Source organism: Sebastes umbrosus, chromosome 16 (genome assembly GCF_015220745.1).
Source record: "Sebastes umbrosus isolate fSebUmb1 chromosome 16, fSebUmb1.pri, whole genome shotgun sequence".
Lineage (NCBI taxonomy): Eukaryota > Metazoa > Chordata > Actinopteri > Perciformes > Sebastidae > Sebastes > Sebastes umbrosus.
In genome coordinates this window covers 11,221,990-11,241,384 of record NC_051284.1, presented here as the reverse complement: position 1 = coordinate 11,241,384, position 19,395 = coordinate 11,221,990, and the positions used below count along the sequence as shown (strand labels likewise).

The 19,395-nt window shown below is 42.3% G+C and overlaps 1 protein-coding gene across 1 annotated transcript in view; it reads right to left on the bottom strand.

The window, feature by feature from the left end:
• Window positions 1-19,395, bottom strand: part of LOC119474328 (connector enhancer of kinase suppressor of ras 3-like) — a 53,870-nt gene that overhangs the window by 33,068 nt on the left and 1,407 nt on the right. The window contains 1 exon segment of the mRNA XM_037746304.1: window positions 1,484-1,647. Coding sequence (XP_037602232.1) covers window positions 1,484-1,647 — 164 coding nt within the window.

The window sequence follows — 19,395 nt, the reverse complement described above, 5'->3', positions numbered from 1 at the left end:
GACTGGACTTTTCGGGAGAGGGGGTGCGGGGTGGGGGGCAAGAGCTCAATCAGAGCATTTAGGACAGAGGGTGAAAAGAGGTGCTGCAGCACAGCCGGTATGAAAAAAATAAAGCGTTTTGTGAACATTAAAGCATGCAAACATGTTCTAGTAGAAACCAAAAAATAAAAGAAAGCACCTGAAAATAAGCATAATAGGTGCTCTTTAATGTCTCTGTTCCAGTTAAACCTGTACACTGTCTGCTTTAACTTGGCCATCAAAAGATATCCCAGCATAGGTTTCAAGGTGGCAACAAGCTACAAGCTACGTGAGATATGAGCTAAGTGATGAGAGTTGTTTGCTAACCACACACTAGATCACACATGTGCCTGCTTCACACAGGATGCATGCATAGCTTCAGTGTACTGAGGTGGTGCATCAACGACAAAGAAATCACATTTTTTGAGCCATAAAATGTGTTGATCCAAACACATTAGACCTCCAGCTTTCAAATCAGCATCTATGAAAGATGCAGCCTCGTGTAGGAGAGAGAGAAGATTGAACTTCTAAGTTTCTTCAGGGTAAAAATAACCATGCCCCAAACGATTAATGTAAAGCATTTTAAGAGAGCATAAAGGCAGAAATGCTGACACTGATCAAAACCCAGGGACCACAATCTGGGACTTTTATGGCACGGGAAGTGATAAAACTCCAAATCGAACCCATCTGCTGGAAAAACCTGGTTCTCTTTCAGCTGGAGCGTGGACGGTTTTCATCACTCTTTTCATGCTCACTAGTTGAAGGCAGACATATTTTTGTTGGCAGTTCTTCTTTGGGAGCTATGATGATGGACAAAAGGGCAGCTGGTTTGCTCCCAGAGTGAATAATAAGAGCCAATTGAACCAAGAAAGACGGCTCAGGTGAGACGGCTGCAGCAGTAAGACCAACCTGTCAAACACATTTCTGTTTGTTTAAGAACAGAGACCAAAAAACAAATATACCTTGTGTATGTATGTATGTATATTGTGTGTGACGGAGGATTTACATGCAAACGCGATCGAGGAGAGAGTTCTTATCTATCAAACAGATCAAACTGTCACTCGTTGCTACATGATTACCATAAACTGCCTCTATTAATGTCAAACAGTTTCTAACTGCTAAGTTGAGCCCAAGGCCTCTAGGAAACAATCTCTCTTCTTCTTGAGGGACACTGCTGTTCCCCAATGCCCTCGGGCTGCTTCGTGTGCTGTGGTGCCTCCACACCCCGCTGAGCAGTGTGGGAAATGATAGGCCTTTCTGCATCGCTGGGTCCTTTAGCTGCCGAACCAGAAACTACAGGCTGACACTGAGAGCGAGGGTAAGGGGCAATGACCAAAAGAGAGCCCCTGCTTTGTTACAGTCACGTCCCACGATTATGCTTTTACCTGCTATATCCCTGCTGCTACTGTATTTGGAACACACACATCACATTAGCAACACACACTCGCAGTGAAGGTCTACTGACCAGAGCGCACAGTAGATCGACAGCCTCCAGCACCAGTTCCTGGTGTCCGATCCTGGCCACGCCGAGCTCCTCCAGGTCTTGATGTGTGATCTTCAGTAGCTGCTCACCGCTGATCTTCTCCCGCTCAAAGTTGGTCACATACTGCTGCAAGCTGTCATCCAAACCTGGACACACAAGATGAAAATAAAAGGACACATTAAAGACATATTAAAATATAGGGGTGTAAGGAAATATCGAAAAAATCGAATATCGCGATATTATGTTTTGTGATACTGTATAGATTCTAAAAAACACTATTGGTTTTTACTCCGATTTTATGCATATGGCGGTCTTCTTTATACTATGACAGTTATCCTAAAATTAGATTAAAATATCGCAATATATCGCCTTGCTTACTGTATCGCAATATATTGAATTATAACCCCGGTATCATGATACGCATCGTATCGGCAGATTCTTGCTAATAAACAGTCCTAAAAAATACAAATCAGTCTGCTACTTAAGAAAGAAGAAGAAACTGTCATTTGCAAGAGCTCTTTGCCCCAATTCAAACCAAAAATACACTTCAGCTGAACTACTGTATCTGTCATTTCTATCAGCATGTGTCCTATTACAGTAGTGTGTGTGTGTGTAGGTACAATGCAGACAAGGAACAGGTGGGACTGCTATCTTTGCTAGACAAACACACCATAAATAGAGTAACGGGTGAGACCTTTAAGTCGGTTGGGCTGGTTAAACAATGGATGGCTATATTTGTGAGTGTATGGGTGTGTGTGTGTATGTATGTGGGTGTGGGCGTTTCAATAAACGTGCCAGTGTCAGGGGCGTCCCCTTGCTACTATTTGGAACACCAACAACTAATGAGATAGACCGTTACCCTACCAACTGCTCCGGTCAACAGGCTCTTCTGATACTGTAGATTAGAATGTGTTATATATACAGTATACTGCCATAAACAAACTCATAAACACACCCTTCCTATGCACGCAATGTGTCCCTCAGTGGATATTCAAGTAGTGTTGAGACAACATAGCAAAGACCAAGCCTTTGTGGGTGTGTGTGTGTGTGTGTGTGTGTGTGTCTTGCTGTGGGTGTAGAAGTAAACGCCATCTTTCTCCCCATCAAAGAGCGCACAGAGAGGGGGCAGCTGCAGATTCATGGCCCGGCGCCCTGCTTTTTCTGAAAGACCTGTCAGCTGAAAGACACCCTCACTAACCGCACACACACTCTCACTAATATTATTCAGTGTGTGAGACGGGGTTTGGCCGATCCGTTTTCAGCTTGACATTCAAGTCGCAAAAAGGAACATGTGACTTAACAGCAGATAACTGCAACCATATAAAATGTAGAGCATGTAGCTATGAGTGAAGACCCACCGGGTGTGTTCCGGTCACCGTGCCATTTTTGTGAATTGCACCTCATATATTCATGCCTCTGTGACACAAAGTCTGTACATGTGTTGCAGAGAGTATGCAAAGAAGGTGATACCGTATGTGTGTGTGTGTGTGTGTGTGTGTGTGTGTGTGTGTGTGTGTGTGTGTGTGTGTGTGTGTATCATGGTAGTGAAATGCTGACTTAACAAGATATTACATTGCATGTATCAGAGCATCAGAGTAGACATAAAGAGTACACAGCTAGGGGTGGGAATCATCAGAGGCCCCATTATACGATCTTATTGCGATTTTAAACATTTTGCGATATGTTGAGTATTGCGATAAGATATATTGTGATTTATTACCTTTTTTCAAGAGTTTTATGAGTTTCTATTAGAGTTTGTCAACATCTGTTTCATCTAAGAAGATCACGTTTTCACTCTGTTCATCTCAAAGTTTGCATTCACATATATTGAGGTCAGAGGTCAAAGGACCCCTTTGAAAATGGCCATGCCAGTTTTTCCTCGCCAAAATTTTGCGTAACTTTGGAGAGTTATTTAGCAATCTTGCCGACAAGCCAACATGACATGATGGTACCAATCGATGCCTTGGGTTTTCTATTTTCATTCTAGTTTTAAGACTGAGCCCGCTACATCCTCTGAAAGACAGAATACGCCCAAGCCCGCCGTTGCCATTGTTAGGAGGTTAATAGTTTATATAATAAAAGATCGGTACTTGACGTCCATGTATCAAAACAATATTGCCTCGCAAAATATCGCGATATTATGCTGTATCGATATTTTCCCTCACCCCTATACTCAGTACACTAGACACATACTGCTTCAACATGTTAAACGCATATGGAAATAAATGTGTTTTTCACACAAATACTATATACTGCATTGATTAATATTCTATTTTGTTCCGCTGACAAAAGAAGCATAAAAAAAATACAATTGATGGTTTAGATAAACTTTTATTGGGCTTTAAAGGCCCTGAAAATGTATTTTCTCAACCAGCTTCTAACAATGAGTAATGATGAATGCACTATTTTTGATATGATCATTTGTTCTCTTCTCACTGGTTTGAAGTTGGCGGGGCCATATTGAAAAATCAAACTGAAATATTGCACAGGATAAACAGACTTCAGTACAATTCTTCTAACAGAGCTAAACAAATAAAGAACAGCAGCCAAGTTAGTTGCTCTGTGATTCCTTGACATTCCGGTATTGCAGCATTTGAGATACATTTTTTTGTAGAAATTGTCATCACAGTAACACTACACATCCGAATATGCTGCACTGCGTAGCCCTTGGGCTCCCGCTACCTTCAGAGGTCTCCGTTCAAGGCCATTAAAATTCCATTATGGCATCAAAGTTCACGTATGACAGCATTTTCAATCCTTGAGAAAATATCTGTGAGAGCTTGAGCCACCTCCACCGAATCAAAGGGAAATTCCATCATGGCTTGTTAACCATTAGCCTCCGCACAAGTCAAGTCCAGTTAGGCTCATTGGATTTTTCTCATTCCCTGGCATGCAAATTCAGAAGCAAGACTTCAGAGAATTTTAAGCTTAACCCCTGACTGGCCGACAGCATGGGAATCCACTTCACATTGAAAAGGGACTGAACTGGCCTGAACCCACAACAGCACAAACACAAACACTGGGCCAGTCTCGTAATGCCATCAGATACAAATAAAGGCTTGGATCCAGAGGGGGCAAAGTTTCTCCTTCCTGCTGTGTTAAAAAGGCATTTCCTGTGGAACGGTGCCACTTTCCTCACCAGCAAGAAGAAGAAAGGGCACAAGGGAAACTTGTGGTTCAGCTTACAATAAGACTTGCTGAGGCTAACAGTGTGCGTTTTTTTTTGCTCATTTGTTCCAAGACAAAGATATGGGGAAACAGTCTGGAAAGAAATTGAGGAAATTAAAGAATTTACACCCGCTAATATGGTGAATGAGGGGCCTATCCTCTCCTCTAGGCTGTTTTCACTTTCATTCATTCATTCATTCATTCAATGGGAAGTGTTTTCTTCCCACGTATCCTATCCCTGATCCTAGAAGTCTGACTTCAGAGGGGTTTAGAAATTCCAGGTCACTCCAGGGTCAAAACTGATCTGCATTAGCTTTGAATTGGAACAATTTTAAATGTGTTTACGTGCATTAGAGAATGAGACCTACCAGTGACTGAGGATGGGGGTAAATGTGCGCTACAGAGAAAATCTATTACTCTCCCACTGAATTCAGGGGCCGTGAGAGAAAGGTAGCACAGCAATCCTTCCCTCTGGACTCAACCATCGACACCTTCTGAATAAAAGAGGGGTGTCCTTACAGTGGGGCTTATAAAACATTTATTGGGCCTGGATCAATGGCAGCTGGGGTGTGTGTGCGTATGCGTGTGAAACTATCAATTTTCATTAAAGGTAGAGTAACCAGTAGAGGAGATAGAGTGTCACGTTATTGTGAATTGAGCGAAGGGGGAGGCACAAGGGAGGACCGTGTGAATGCTTTTCAAAAGCCTGCGCAGGATGAAACGCTTTCGGAGGAGTTTTATGGCCTCTGTGAACCACTTGGCAAATGTCCTCAAACCAGAACGAGTGGGTGTGACTGCGTGGCGGAGGCACAGACACACAGCATCAATGTCAAATGCAATTGCGTTGCGAAAAAGCTGGGCAAACTTTCATTGCCCCCCAAACTTCATTGTGATTACAAGTTGACGAAACTGGACTAAAATGTCAATACTCATGACAAGTTGTACTAACAATACTACACATGTTGCAATAAACCGAATTAACCAATTTTCCCAATGAAGAGTTAATTCACAACTTGAGTTTGTCAGTTTCTTGAATGATTTTAGGGTATTATTTTCATAAAACTGCAAAAGAGAAGATTAATATCAAGCCAGAAAGCACTCAAAGGCTGCAAAATCCTCTTAATGCACTGTTTTCTTTTAATAGTAGAAAATTAAATCCATAGATCTGGATCCAGATCTGAGTCAAAACGATTAGGCAATTCATTAACAATTGGCAGAAAATGAATCCCCAACTATTTTGATAATTGATTAGGTCATTTATCAAGCACAAATGGCGAAATATATATTATTCCAGCTTTTCAGTGTTTTCTCCAGTTTATATAACTGTAAATTGAATATATTTGGATTATTATGGACAGTTAGTCTGACAAAAAAGTGCAACTTGAAGATGTCACCCTGAGATCTGGGAAATTACGATGGAGTATTTGGACTACATTCTTACATTTTATAGTCTAAACAAGAAATCAAACAAAAATTTGATTTAGAATGGTCTGACCGTAAAATTTGACGACAAACTGTTATAATCTAATAAAATTGATTATATCACATATGGCTATAAAAAGGCCTTCCTTGCCTGAGGAAGAAGCGTGCATCTGAACGAAATCTGTCAAAGTCTGTGACCAATAAATAAACACAGAACGGGAAGTGACTGGCAAATGCCAGCGTGTGTGTCTCAGTGTGGCACCTGCTGTTCAATGTGGGGTCTTTCTTACCACCCACCATCTCACATTCAGTAAACAGTGATTATGCGTAGAACAGGTTATCAACGCAACAGTTTCAGTGTATAGATGGATACTCGTACACCCACAGGCATATTTCTGGCCAGCTGGGAAAGCAAGATCCGCAGATACGGCAGTCTGTCTGGATGCAACAAGTGCAACCGGACCCTGTTGGAGTCCTTCGAGCTCGGCAGCAGCCTACTTAAAAGCTGTGTAAGCACACATTTCTGGCAATGTAAACAACAGAACCCTTCCGCTTGCAAATGGCTGGGCTATTCTTGTCACAATCTCAACGTTTTCCATCTGTACAGAAGCACAAAAAAACCCAGCAGATTGTGTTTAATGTGGCTAAGTGAGCTCAGAACCCACTGTGTATGTGTGATGAAGAAGTCATTAGAACGTGTTTGTTCATGAAGTCTTACACAAGTTCAGAACTCCGTCTGATCTGTGATCAATTTTGATCAACAATGCTTTCAATGCAGCTTTCGGTTGCCAACGTTTTCGTTCTCAGGGGTTTGATTACACCAGAAAACAGTCTTTCACCTCCCATAGAAAGAACGAAACAAGCTCCCTCCTCTTCACCTCCCCCATCTTTCAACCCCTCCCTGTGCTCCCAGCGGGAGCTGTAGCCGCCCTGAAACACACACACATAAACAGGAACACACAAACACACATAAACAGGAACACACAAACACGCACAAAACACAAACCAATACCCCCACTGGGGTGGCCAGTGGGAAAGCTTCTGGGTGTAGAATAGCGAAGCCACTGTAACTCTGCTGTCTTTATTTGTCAGACCGGCCTCTGGACCTGCGGGGAACGGTCAGGAATTTGACTCATTGTTCTCCGCTGAGCAGCTCCATTGTGGGAATTCACAGCACCCTGGCACAATGGTCTCTGGCCGAACCAGGCCGTGCTGCTGTAATTAGAAAGAAAGAAAAAGCTCCTCTCGGCGACTGCTAAAGCTATCCTCTAATGCATGACTTCACAGGACAACAAAGCCTGTACACACACACACACACACACACACACACACATACTGGGTTGGCCCTTCCAATGGGAACTAGGGATAGGAGTTACACAATGGTGCTCTACATCTCTCCATCAAGCATGTTGTGTCCTCATCTGAGAACAGTATACAACGATACAGCTCTCCATGAGACTCTTCACTCAAGTCAGTTCAGCTGCAAATCATCTTGTTTTTCGGTTGCTTCGTATCAGTTGTTTTTCCGATAGTAAGGCCAAGATGTGCGTTATTGTGCCATGTTTCAAGATACTGGCAGTTTTTTTTCCAAGATATTTTTGCAGCAACTGAAACTGCCCTGGAGATAGGTTTGGATACTGAGAATGAGTATCTCTGACAGCTTAACTGGCTATGACCCTGTGCGACCCATGTTTTAATCATATCATTGCTTCCCCCAGCTAACAAAGGAGTGTTTCACTTCATGTACCCTAATCTTAAAAACAGACAACTCCAAAATGGCCGTGACGTGTCCCGAGTGGGCTTCCTAAGTGAGAAAAAAGCAGCTGAGGTTAGTCCCTGCACAGGCAGACAAAAGCAGCTCTGTCTCTTACAGGGTGACGGACGATGACTGATGAGAGAAAAAAGGGGGTCAAAGTTCGCGGGGCTGTCGTGGTTGAAGCACATCATGCAACTGAGCACTAGCTCTCGGGCTCGGCTAATCCTCAACTCCAGCAACACACAACCCCAATCGCATTGTTGGTAACCTGTCAGATGTCCAAGTTTGAGGTGGCCTGGGGAGGGGTAGGACAGCTTGGTTAATATTGAGTGGAGCGAGGTGAGAGGGGACGTCTGCAGGCGAAGCAGATCAGAGCAGAGGAGCGCCGGAAGTTATGAGAGGTACTTTGGCTGTCGCATGACCTGATACACTATGACTTCTGGTCATAAACAGATCAGAGGATAGACGACAAACAAGACAGAGTGAGAGAAAAACGCTAGAGGGAGAGGTAAAGCAGACTGCTGCAGGCACATTAGTGACTGTCGTTGCAAACCTGCATCAACCGAAGCAGTTGGTGCGTTAGCTAAGGGCGTGAAAAAAAACTGGTTGCCTGGGTCATTGAGTTTGCAGCCTGAAATATCATAAGACTTCCTGCACATACAGTTTCTCAACATCATGTGGCCTGTCATCTTTTACAGCTGTTCAGTTTAACATGCAGCTCTTCCATAGGGCCTGTGCTTCCTTGCAGGTCTACATTCCCTTAAAATTGAGGATTCTTGGGTAGGTAAGCAGCACATATGTAAATGCCAATAACACAGAGAGCTTATACCCTGATAGAGCGAAATCTGGATAACAAATTGACAGATCGAATAGAGGCCGGGCCCGACGTTGGGCTGTAGGATTTTTAAGAGGTTAATATAAAATCGATACAGTGTTTTGGAGAATTGATACAGTATCACACAACCTAATATCGAGTTACTGTATTGGTATTTTCTTACACCCCTATTTAATAAACAAATGAGATATGTTAATGAGATGAGTCAATTGGTGATCTTTAGAGGTAATGGTAGGTGGAATTTGTTACCATTTGACAGACCCAGGCTAGCCGTTTCCCCCTGTTTTCAGTCTTTGTGCTAAGCTAAGCTAGCTATTCCTTTAATGATGGCTCTGTTCCATTAAGGAGATGCACTAATGAGCCAGCATGCATTGTGCACCAGGGTCGTGGAAGTGAACACCTAACTGTAATGCAGCCCTAATTAAGTATGTTAATTACAACTGTGCTCTTCCTGCTATGTCATGCCAAATGTCAGCTGTAAAATCTCCCAATGTATCGTCCTCATGTAGTTGTGATATATATATAATTGGTGGTAAACACAGAAAGATATTCTATTTATTCATGGGTACATCAGCACAGGGATGTTCAAGGACAGGTTTGTAAAGCTGCAGTTCCTGAATAAGACATAAGTCAGTGTCGGTGATACTGTGTGCAGGTAAGCGAACCAATAGGGCAGGGGCAGGAGTTGGAGCAATAACCTCTCAGGCCAACATAAACAGCACCCATCACTCTCCAGCCAGTAGGCCGCCTGGCCACGCTGCAGCTCGTTACCACTAGCATAAACACCCACTAAAGAAAGCAACAAAGACCTCAAAAATGTCTCCCAACACCCCCCTCCTTCTACTCTCAGTCCTGGTCCTACTTCTCCACCCACCACAATCTTCAGTCTTTCCTGGCCCCTCCAACATTCATATTGTTGCGGTTCCGCCTGTTGACAAGTATCCCAAGATAGTCACAGTCTTTGTGTCTTGAAAGTGCACAACACAATAGGGACTGTCACTTTTGGAATTTTGGGAATGGTCTAGTGTTTTCCAGTTTTAATCACAATAGGTGTTAAATCAGAAAGCAATAAGGACACACTCTGTATGGGATGTTGCGTAATAAGACTGAGCTGTTTGTGTGCCAACGGGACTTCTAAAACACTCACTTTGCTACAACCTACACATCATTTCCCTGAGACAAAACTATAATTAAAGACTGTCGTTATTTACAAAGAGACAGAGATGGAAGAGCAGGGGAACAAAAGGCAGAGACAGAAAAAGGACGAGGAAAGACAAAAAAGGAAAATGACCACTTTCAAGAGGCAACATCCCCCATTAAACTTGGGTTCAAAGTCATAGCCAATGAGACACAAACAGGTCATAGAAAAAAAACACAGGGAACTCAGTTTAGTGCTTTCCCATCACATGTATGGCGTATGATCAGGGTGGCCCTACACACTGATTACAGAGCAATTTACCAACACCATAATAGCTGCCTATGGAAACCACAATTAAGATGAACAAGGTTTGGAGGAGGAAATGTGCCCCACTCATTTAGTTTGCCATGGGAATAGTGTGCTAGCGCTCAAGCCAACGCTGCATGTGGGCATATTTTCTTGCAAAGCCAAACTTAACTTTGCATCCATTGTGCTATTATTATGTTGTATGATAATGCTTAAATTGGGCTTTTGTGAAAGATGAAAGATATGACAGACAGAAACAAGCTGTTAATTAAACTAAAGATAATCACATGAGCTGCAGGGGCGATATGAAGCTGAGTGTAGTACTTGCTCTGTGGATCCCCATTAACATCTCTGGATAAGAACCTGCTAATTGCCATAAATCTCCCAGAGGGTAAATCCGCCCTCAAATCTTGTTAAAAAGCCTGGCTGAAAAAAAGTAGAAAGATTCCTCTGCCAAGCCAAGCAGAGGATTTCGCTCGATCAAAACCGACAGCGGGTCCATATCTGACCCTGGCGCAGTGGAGGTCCGTTCCTCAGCCTGGCCTGTCCACACGCAAATCTGAGCTTGTTGCCTGCTTTCTGCCCAGGCTAAAAACCCAGCAGGAGCGCTTCGCTGTGGCAGCACAAAGTGCTTCTGGTGCACAACCTCCTCAGTCCCAACAAAGAGCTGAAGCATTGGCTGGAGATGTAAATAAAATTAAGGTTACTACAGTGACAGGGGAAGTGGGAAGACGTTGGGGGGGATGATAGGGGGAACGGAGGTTTGAGGAAGTTGGAGGAGGCTGAAGTAGAGAGAGGGAGAGAAGGAAGAGGAGAATGTGACCACAATCCAAAGATTTATTGCTGGCTTGTGTCCAGATCAGGGGAGGAGGAGACAGGGGTCAAAAAAGACAGAGCATCATTAGTCCATCCATCCACTCTGTAGAAGACCAATAAAAAACAATAAACACACACACACACACACTGAACACAAATCAAAGTTTCCCACGAAAATTCTCAATGACTCATTATCTTAATACGACAGAGTGGAGCGAATATAATGAAGACTTGAATGAATTATGCAACCTAAAACGTCACTAGGCAGCCTACAGGCCGTCGGCAGCTGATCCCGTTCTCCTGCTGCAAGGGGGGCGGCCGGGTGAGTCATCTTCAATGAAAGGTAGCGATGAGCGACAGCGTGTCACCCGTAGGCCAGGACAGGGCGCCTGTGACGCAACCATTCAGACACACATTCACACACTGCATGTTGGTGCTGTGGTGACTCTACTGACTCTCTGACTTTGGTGTTTTAAAATGAATCCGTAGAAATAGAGTAGAACGGACATTCCTGTTTGAATCAAAGTAGCAGGATAGTTAGAGCGGCGGACATTTTTAAGTGTACTGTTGCCATTGCGACCGTTGTAGCGGGCTAACATCCATATGAACAAAACCGACTTACGGCAAGTTGCTGATTCACTGATGGGAGGTTTTGAAGTAATGACTAAAACGAGCAGTAGTAAGTCACATTACGAAGCACAGAGAGCCGGAGTAAATGTGTAAAATTGAACAACTTCATGCTTCATCCACACACTCTATTCACAGCGGAAGAAGATGAGCAATGCGCTTATGGCCCCACCGCCGTGTTTTGTCACCATAACAACTAACAACAATCGGCTTTTCAATGTCCATTCTATTTCTATGGATATGTCCCTACGTTTTGTTTTGATGCTTAAACCAATGGATTCTTCATGAGTGCACACACTTTAAGCTAATCTCTCTCTCACCACAAAAACACACTCCGCCTAGTTTCCACGTGAGGTTTGCACCTGTTGTGGGTCTCCCTCACTGGCCATGATGACAGGTTAAAAAAGGGACAGTCGTGTTCCTATAAATGATAAATGCGCAGTTGACTGGAAAGGGTGCCACATACAAACAGATGAAGGGCAGGTGAGAGGCTTTTCCCAGATGTCTACACCAATGGAAACAAAAAGGAAAGATCAACAGAATCTCCCACCATTGTTTCTGCAGGTCCCGAATTTTCTCAAACAGGAGCCACCACTCCCTGCGTAAACAAATTCAAAGCCCACATTTTGCTCTTATATCCTTTGTACAACCTATTGAATTGAGATCAAGGGAATTAAATTGTTTAAAACTTTCTAACTGACTCAGCCCTGAGTCAAGATTAGGTGAGATATGACATGAGATTTTCCGAGTTGCAGCCTCTGGCAAAAACGTAGAGGATTTTAAGTTCAGCGGGTTTAGAGAGTTCACAACAAATTCCAATTTGACAAAACATGACAGGGTTGATCCGTCACGGCTGACCTGTATTCTGATAATTTACCTGCGTGTTAGATGCTTTGCCTGTTGGGAGAGAATAATCAAATAAATAACAAGAGTGACCTGTGATGGGGAAGTCCAGAGGAAGATGGACAAAAAGTGAAAGAGATCCTGAGTATGAATGACTTCACTGCTCTACTGTTCGTGGAATTTTCTGTGGACTCCCTAGGTGACTTTCAACAATAACAAAATGAAAATAGAAGCTTGGCACGGTTGTGTCCCCTTATCAACTGTATGACGTTGTGTCCATAACAGAGTAATATGTGCCTTTGCGTGCTGTACACCTGCATGGAAAACCACATGTAAAAATAACCACGAAGAAAGTATGGGGCTTCCCTTTAATCATCCAGGTGTTTTTTTTTAGTTTCCTGGTTAAAACAAACACTTTCATCCATACAGGGTGCCATGGAGCCATGCTGATAGTGCCTCAGGGCTCATCAATGCACCACCAATGCTGTGAAAACACAGACTAACCGATTACAGCTGCCTTATCTATCAGCAGTCTCTAATGTAACAAGTAAACAAGAGAGCTGACAGACTCGGAGATACGTCACAGCAAGTGAAAACACAAACCTATAACCACAACAGCCTCCATGCAATACTGATTAAATACCAACTTGATGTTATTATGAAAATATAAGCAATGGAATGAAAGTCAGTAGCTTCTCTTAACGTTTTACCATAAGATTGTATTTCCTACAGGGACGGCAATTTTAAACTGTGTGAATAGCTAAACAGGAATTCAGTCTCTATGGAGGAGGACCTGGAAAATACTGACTAGTCTGAACATGTCCTGAACAAGCTCTGATCTGGCATCCACCCAAGTGCCCGGCTAAACCCAAAAGTGGGTAACAGTTCATAAAACTACAGATCACTTCATAATCATAATGACATTACACTCCATTACAGTGTAAGCTGGTGGCAGGATGAAAGAGCTTTGTGTGTATTTGGTCAACGAAGGGGACCATCAACTCGACAGAGTTCAGCGTTTTAAATCCGTTAAAAGCAACTGGTGGCTCCAAATGCAACAAAGGACATGTGTGACCTGTTTTGACTGCTCATTCACAGAGCTGCTGGTTTGGTTTGGTAAGAAAAAAACAAAACAGGAGTTGACTGCATTCCTCTCATGTTCTGTGGTCATTTGAGCATAACTGCATTAGCAGTGCTTTGATAGCAACACCAACACAGCCATTCACTTCCTTTTCCCTCTTCTCTGCAGGAGTTTGAATCGCCATACCACTAATTTGTGAGGGAAATGTATTAATAAATAGTGCCTGAGAATGACTGATATATTTTTACTGAATCAATTTAGATATTTTCCAAAGTAAAAGTCCCTAGAACTGTATGATTCAACTTTTTCCCATGGTCTAGTGCTAAAAAAGTTACCAAAAATCGCAATAAATTGTAATATCGAATCGCAATACTTGTAGAATCGCAATACATAAAAATCGCAATACATATTGAATCTGCACCCAAGTATCGTGATAGTATCGAATCGGGAGATAGGTGTATCGTCCCAGCCCTAATATCTGGTGCCTTAGCAAATTGAGATTTTAATGTATCTACAATCATGACACGCAACAAACCAGTGAGCGTGGGCAGCCGCACGCACTTGACATCTCCTGCACGAGAGGTCAGTCGGCGTGTGACCCGTATTTGCACTTGCGCCCGCTGTGCCACCTCAGGTTGGAGCTTTTATTCCCGTGGCTTAAGCATGGCACTTCACAGGCCAATGCTCTTAGAGAAGAGCGGGGCCAAGTAGCTTGCAGGTCCTGCTAAGCTGAGATCATCTGGGAGATTTGCAATGCACATTTTAGATTTGAATAAAAAGCAAACTGGTGTAGCCCCGGTTGGCAGGCGTAGAAGGTGACCTCTCCTGGCACTGAGAGAAGAACCGTTGGATGTACATGCAAATGCAGACGGATTTTGATCTACTGATAAAAATCATCACCCCCATAAAGTCCTGCACACATGAGGGATGCTTACTGTGTACTGTCCAAACACAACATCAATGCTGAACACACTGTCTTGAAGCTCAACTTTCAGTCTCTATGTGAAGACCTTTAAATTGATTAAAACACAGACTCTTGTTTTGTCTTTGTCTCCTCATCGCTAGTGCCATTAACTATTGATGATTTCTCTAGAAGTCCCCATATGTTAGAGCTCCTGGGGCTATAAGGCTTGGACACCAGGCTGTGTGAGAAACAGGCCGCGGAGGGGCCGACGGGGACGAAACCACAGCAATCCCTTTCAGTCGCCTCTCCCCAGGGGGAATCCTCTTACAGCACTTCCCCTGAACTCTAAAGGCTATTTTCTATGCAAAGGTAACATGGTTATCTGCCCATCAATGGAGCACAATGGGACAATTTTAAAAGCTGAATGGCTGTATGACATGAAACTGGTAAATGACAAAGACAGGAGTTTTAACGAAGGGATGTCAAAAGAAGATTGACTTTTAATTGAATAAATTATTGTAATTTAGTACTTCCTTATACGTGAGGCCACCAGAAGGGGCATACAGATTTCCGCTGTTTGGATTAATGTAACACCTGTCCTCCCAGACGCATGTATACACACAGCCTACAGTGTAAGGGCTGCTAAAACGTATTAATGATTGCCTGTGGAAGCTATCCAAACATAGAACCCCACTTGTCCGATAGAGCCGGCACAAAAACAGAGACGGTGGATGCCTTAATAAGGGTGAGGCGTCTGCACAGCGTCTGTTCACACTCCAGTTTAGGAAGTCTCTGTTTTAGCCAGATAAGGATCACGAGTCCACACCTCACTATCATCTCTATAGATAAGGCTGCTGAAGGCACCCATCAGTGGAGTCATTCAGCATGTGTGGACTCAGACACAACCATGTTATTTTTTTTGAAGCACAAACTTGGTGAAAGACAAAAAGCGTATTCAGCACGTTTGCCACCTCTCTGACAAGCTAATTGCCTCCTTGGCACTTTGGTGCTATTTGAGAGGCAGGACACAGCCACACACACACCCTTGCTCCTACTCTTATGTTTCCATCCTCATGACATCAAACACACTGTGTGACATGGTGAAGGAACACGTGTTCAACCTACATCTGACCGTTCACTTCAGACTACTGGTTATGGGTAACGTTCACACACAAGACACACGTCTGCAACTGTAGCTCCATGCTGATACATTGATAACAAGCTAATGTATAAGTGTATAATGTATGATGTATAATGTGAATGTGGGTCAATCTCACACAAATTGCAACAAAAACAAACTCAATGGACTTTGTGTCCTCGATATGTTCTGAATGAGATTTAAAAAGGTTCTTAAGAATTGTATGAAAACAAAAAACACTATTCTTTCAAGATCTAGTCCTATAGGGGGTTCAGCCCTGTCAAATACCAATTACAAAATACTCCAAAGTAATTGTATGTCAAATAAAAGTACAGAAATACTTCCCGTCTCTGATTGTAACCCTTTCAAATATGAAATAATTATTGTCACTAGGGTGGAAGGCGCTCATTTTGAATTTCTGAGATTCCTGGATTTTCCATTCGGGTTATTCATTAACACTTTTTGTATGTCAAAGAGGACACTTTTAGGGGTTTGATACAAGTAAAATAGCTTGTATTGCAATTTGTTTGAGGTCAAGTTACATTATTACTGGACTAACAGGACTGTTAGGTCTGATAGACGTGGGCCACTAGACCAGCAGGACATTAACGATGACTTCTTGCTCAAAATAAACCCATCACATGCCCTAATCCATGTCCAGATACAGGGCTTTGAAATTTGATTAGCCGGTATTTAAGTATAGAAAATTCTGGATGTCGTCCAGCGTGTACTGAACACTGAACAGTAGACAGAGTCTGGACTTGTTAAAGAAGTGGATAAAAGCCACTCAGTCAGACAGTAGTTGTGCAGGTTTGCATGTTTAGGATGCCTTGTTAAAACTTGGCAGTCTTACTTCCACTAACTACAAGGGGGACAAGTGGGGAGGGGAAAAAAAATAAGTGTGTTTGGTAAATGAGAAACTATTCAGACGAGTTGGGGCCAACAGTGCCAGCCGTTCGCAGCTGAAGTATTGCCCATGGCATGTGGATTCAGGACTATATTTGGAAAATGACAAGCAGCATATGACTTAAACTTCTGGCTTTGTGAACATAGGTATGTGGTTCAACTGTATTACCGTGTCACTGGATATACTGTAGTTCTTCAAATATAACCATAGTTTAATTTTCACAAGTGTCACACATGCCAAACATGTAATTAATTTACTGATTAAAAAAAACATAGTCTTGTAACATCTACGCCGTCATTATATGAGTGCATATTTCCCCCAGGGCAAGTAGTCCCACGCACGACATATGGAATACCGATCACGCGACACCACAGGTCCAGCTGGAAGATCAGAGCTTGTAGTGAAGGAAATGTGCTTCGGGGCAACTCCAGTCCCCAAACAAAAAACAAGTGTTTAAAATGAAAGAACCAAACGACCTTTCACTGGTAATAAACAACCACTAACGACTGCTTGATCCCCTTGAACAATGCAAGTGATTAACATCAGTCCTACTGAGGAAAACAACCTGAGGCAAATGAGAGCAAAGGTCTTCATACAATGATTTCTGAGAGTTTAATTTTACTTCTTTCACACAGGTGCAACAACTCTGTAAACACCCGTGTTTGCGATTGGTGTGAGCAGGTCAACGTGAGGCCTTGACCCTGCTCTCAACATGGGTTTTACTTTGGTGTGATGCTGCTTGTCTTAAGGATTACACAGGTGGTTGTTTTCTTCAGTCAAACAACATCAGTGTTTCTGGTTACATGCCATGTTGTGGCTGTGTACTGTACAGCAGACAACACTGAGGACAATACAAGGGCTTTTCTTCTCCATGGACACTGCAGGCGATTTCTGGCCCTCGCCACATATGTGTTGTGTTTGGACAGGAAGATGTTAAACACGATGACATTACTTTTCAAAACTTCACCAAGGACAAATTAGGTTTGGTTAATTTTATGTCAAATTATTCTAAATTTTCTCCTCAAGATATTAGTCTTAAAAACATTCTATGGCTTCAACTAAGTGTAAATGTAAATTAATATGTCTATTATTTTCTCAATTAATCGTTTAGTTGTTTGGTCTATAAAATGTCAGAAAATGGTGAAAAATGTTGATCAGTGTTCCCCAAAGCCCAAGATGACGTCCTCAAATGTCTTGTTTTGTCCACAACTCAAAGATATTCATTTTACTGTCATAGAAGAGGAAAGAAACTAGAAAATATTCACATTTAAGAAGCTGGAATCAGAGAATTTTGACTTTTTTTTTTTTTTTAAAAAATTACTCAAACTTGTTGTAGCTCTAAAACATTCATTTAGACTTGACTGACCCAGCAGCTGGAAGTCAGACCAATCAGCAATCTGTGGAGTGGTTTAAATTATGACAACAAGGCACTGTATTTTGAATTTCAGTCGAGAGTTTTATTTGTTCTGTGGCTCTGACTGCTTAAAGGCAGATCCGATTTCATGTAAAGTAATTGTAGTCTACACCACCGGCAACACCTCTAACCAAAGCAAACCCCTGTTTAGCCTCACTAGACGACCACAATGAGGAAAGTTACATTTTAGAAATGACTTTGCAAGGTTGCATCATCTGCTTTGTTGAATCTGGAGTGTACAGACAACACTGCAGTGACAACTTTTGATTAAGTTAAATTAACAATGAGAGAATGACCTGATAGGCCGACTTATCCATCACTTTAATAAACTTTTAATAAAAGTTGACCCTGTGTTCAACACCCCATGCACCGGGTTTGTTTGTGAATGGGATATATGAAATATTCCCATGAATGGTCTGCTGTCATTTCAGTTAGTTCACTTCTACAAATCCACAAGTTAAGACCAACAGAGACAACTGCTGAGTCAGATTTGCAGGAGACTGACAGCAATGGAGCCTGACTGACAGCAATGGGGCCAGTGTAGACAACTAATCCCCCGTCCATGCAAGCCCTGGCCGGGCTCTTTTCACTGCACACACTGACGCTAACCCCTCCACAATCCCCTTTAGCTCCCAACTATAGATGAGCACTGGCAGGCATGCATCAATCCGCAGATACAACACTGTCATAGTTCACAAATAATGACGAAAGAGCTTGGATACAAATTATGAGATTAAAAAGGAAGTCACAAATTATTTGTTTTGGGAAAGACGGACATCTTTGTCCCACCGCTGCCCATATATACATCCCATTACTCCTTTTGCAATATAACACACACACACACACACACACACATACACACTTCACTTTTTATGTGTTTGGACCGATCCCACTCTGACTATTTCCAACCATACTTCACATACCATTTGGTGTCTCTCACTAGACATACCAATGCTGTGACTGAACTCATTTTCATATTGTACTGATGTCATTACAGCATTCCTCTCAGCACCGGAAATGGGTATGGTGTTTAATTACAGTGTCACATCCTAAAAAGCACTAAAACAAGTCTGAATGCGTAATGGTTGATGGTGTTCCAATCATTTTTGGCTTCATCAGAGGGAGCAGACTTCATGGCAGTGATTTCAAAACTGAGGTCAACATTAAAATACTGGTTACACATCAGTATTATTTTTACTTAAAATTACTTAGTTTTACTTTACCGAGATCCGAACCAAATCAGGTCAAAGTACAACAATATGAAGAGCAATGCAAGAATGGGATTCACTCCCAAATCATATTGCACAACAAAATACTATATATGGTTTTAAAAAATACACTAAAAGAGCATTACTTAAGAAGAAACTTTAGTAATTAATAAGTATTCTTGGGTGTGTATGGGTATTATGGGCATTCCATGTTAAATGATGATATTTATCTGTTAGATCATGATAGATTCAGTAGGAGCCGCTCTATTTTCTTTGTGTTTTTGTTATTTAAACTGTGTCAGTTGTTATTGTGTTATTTACAGTTGACGTG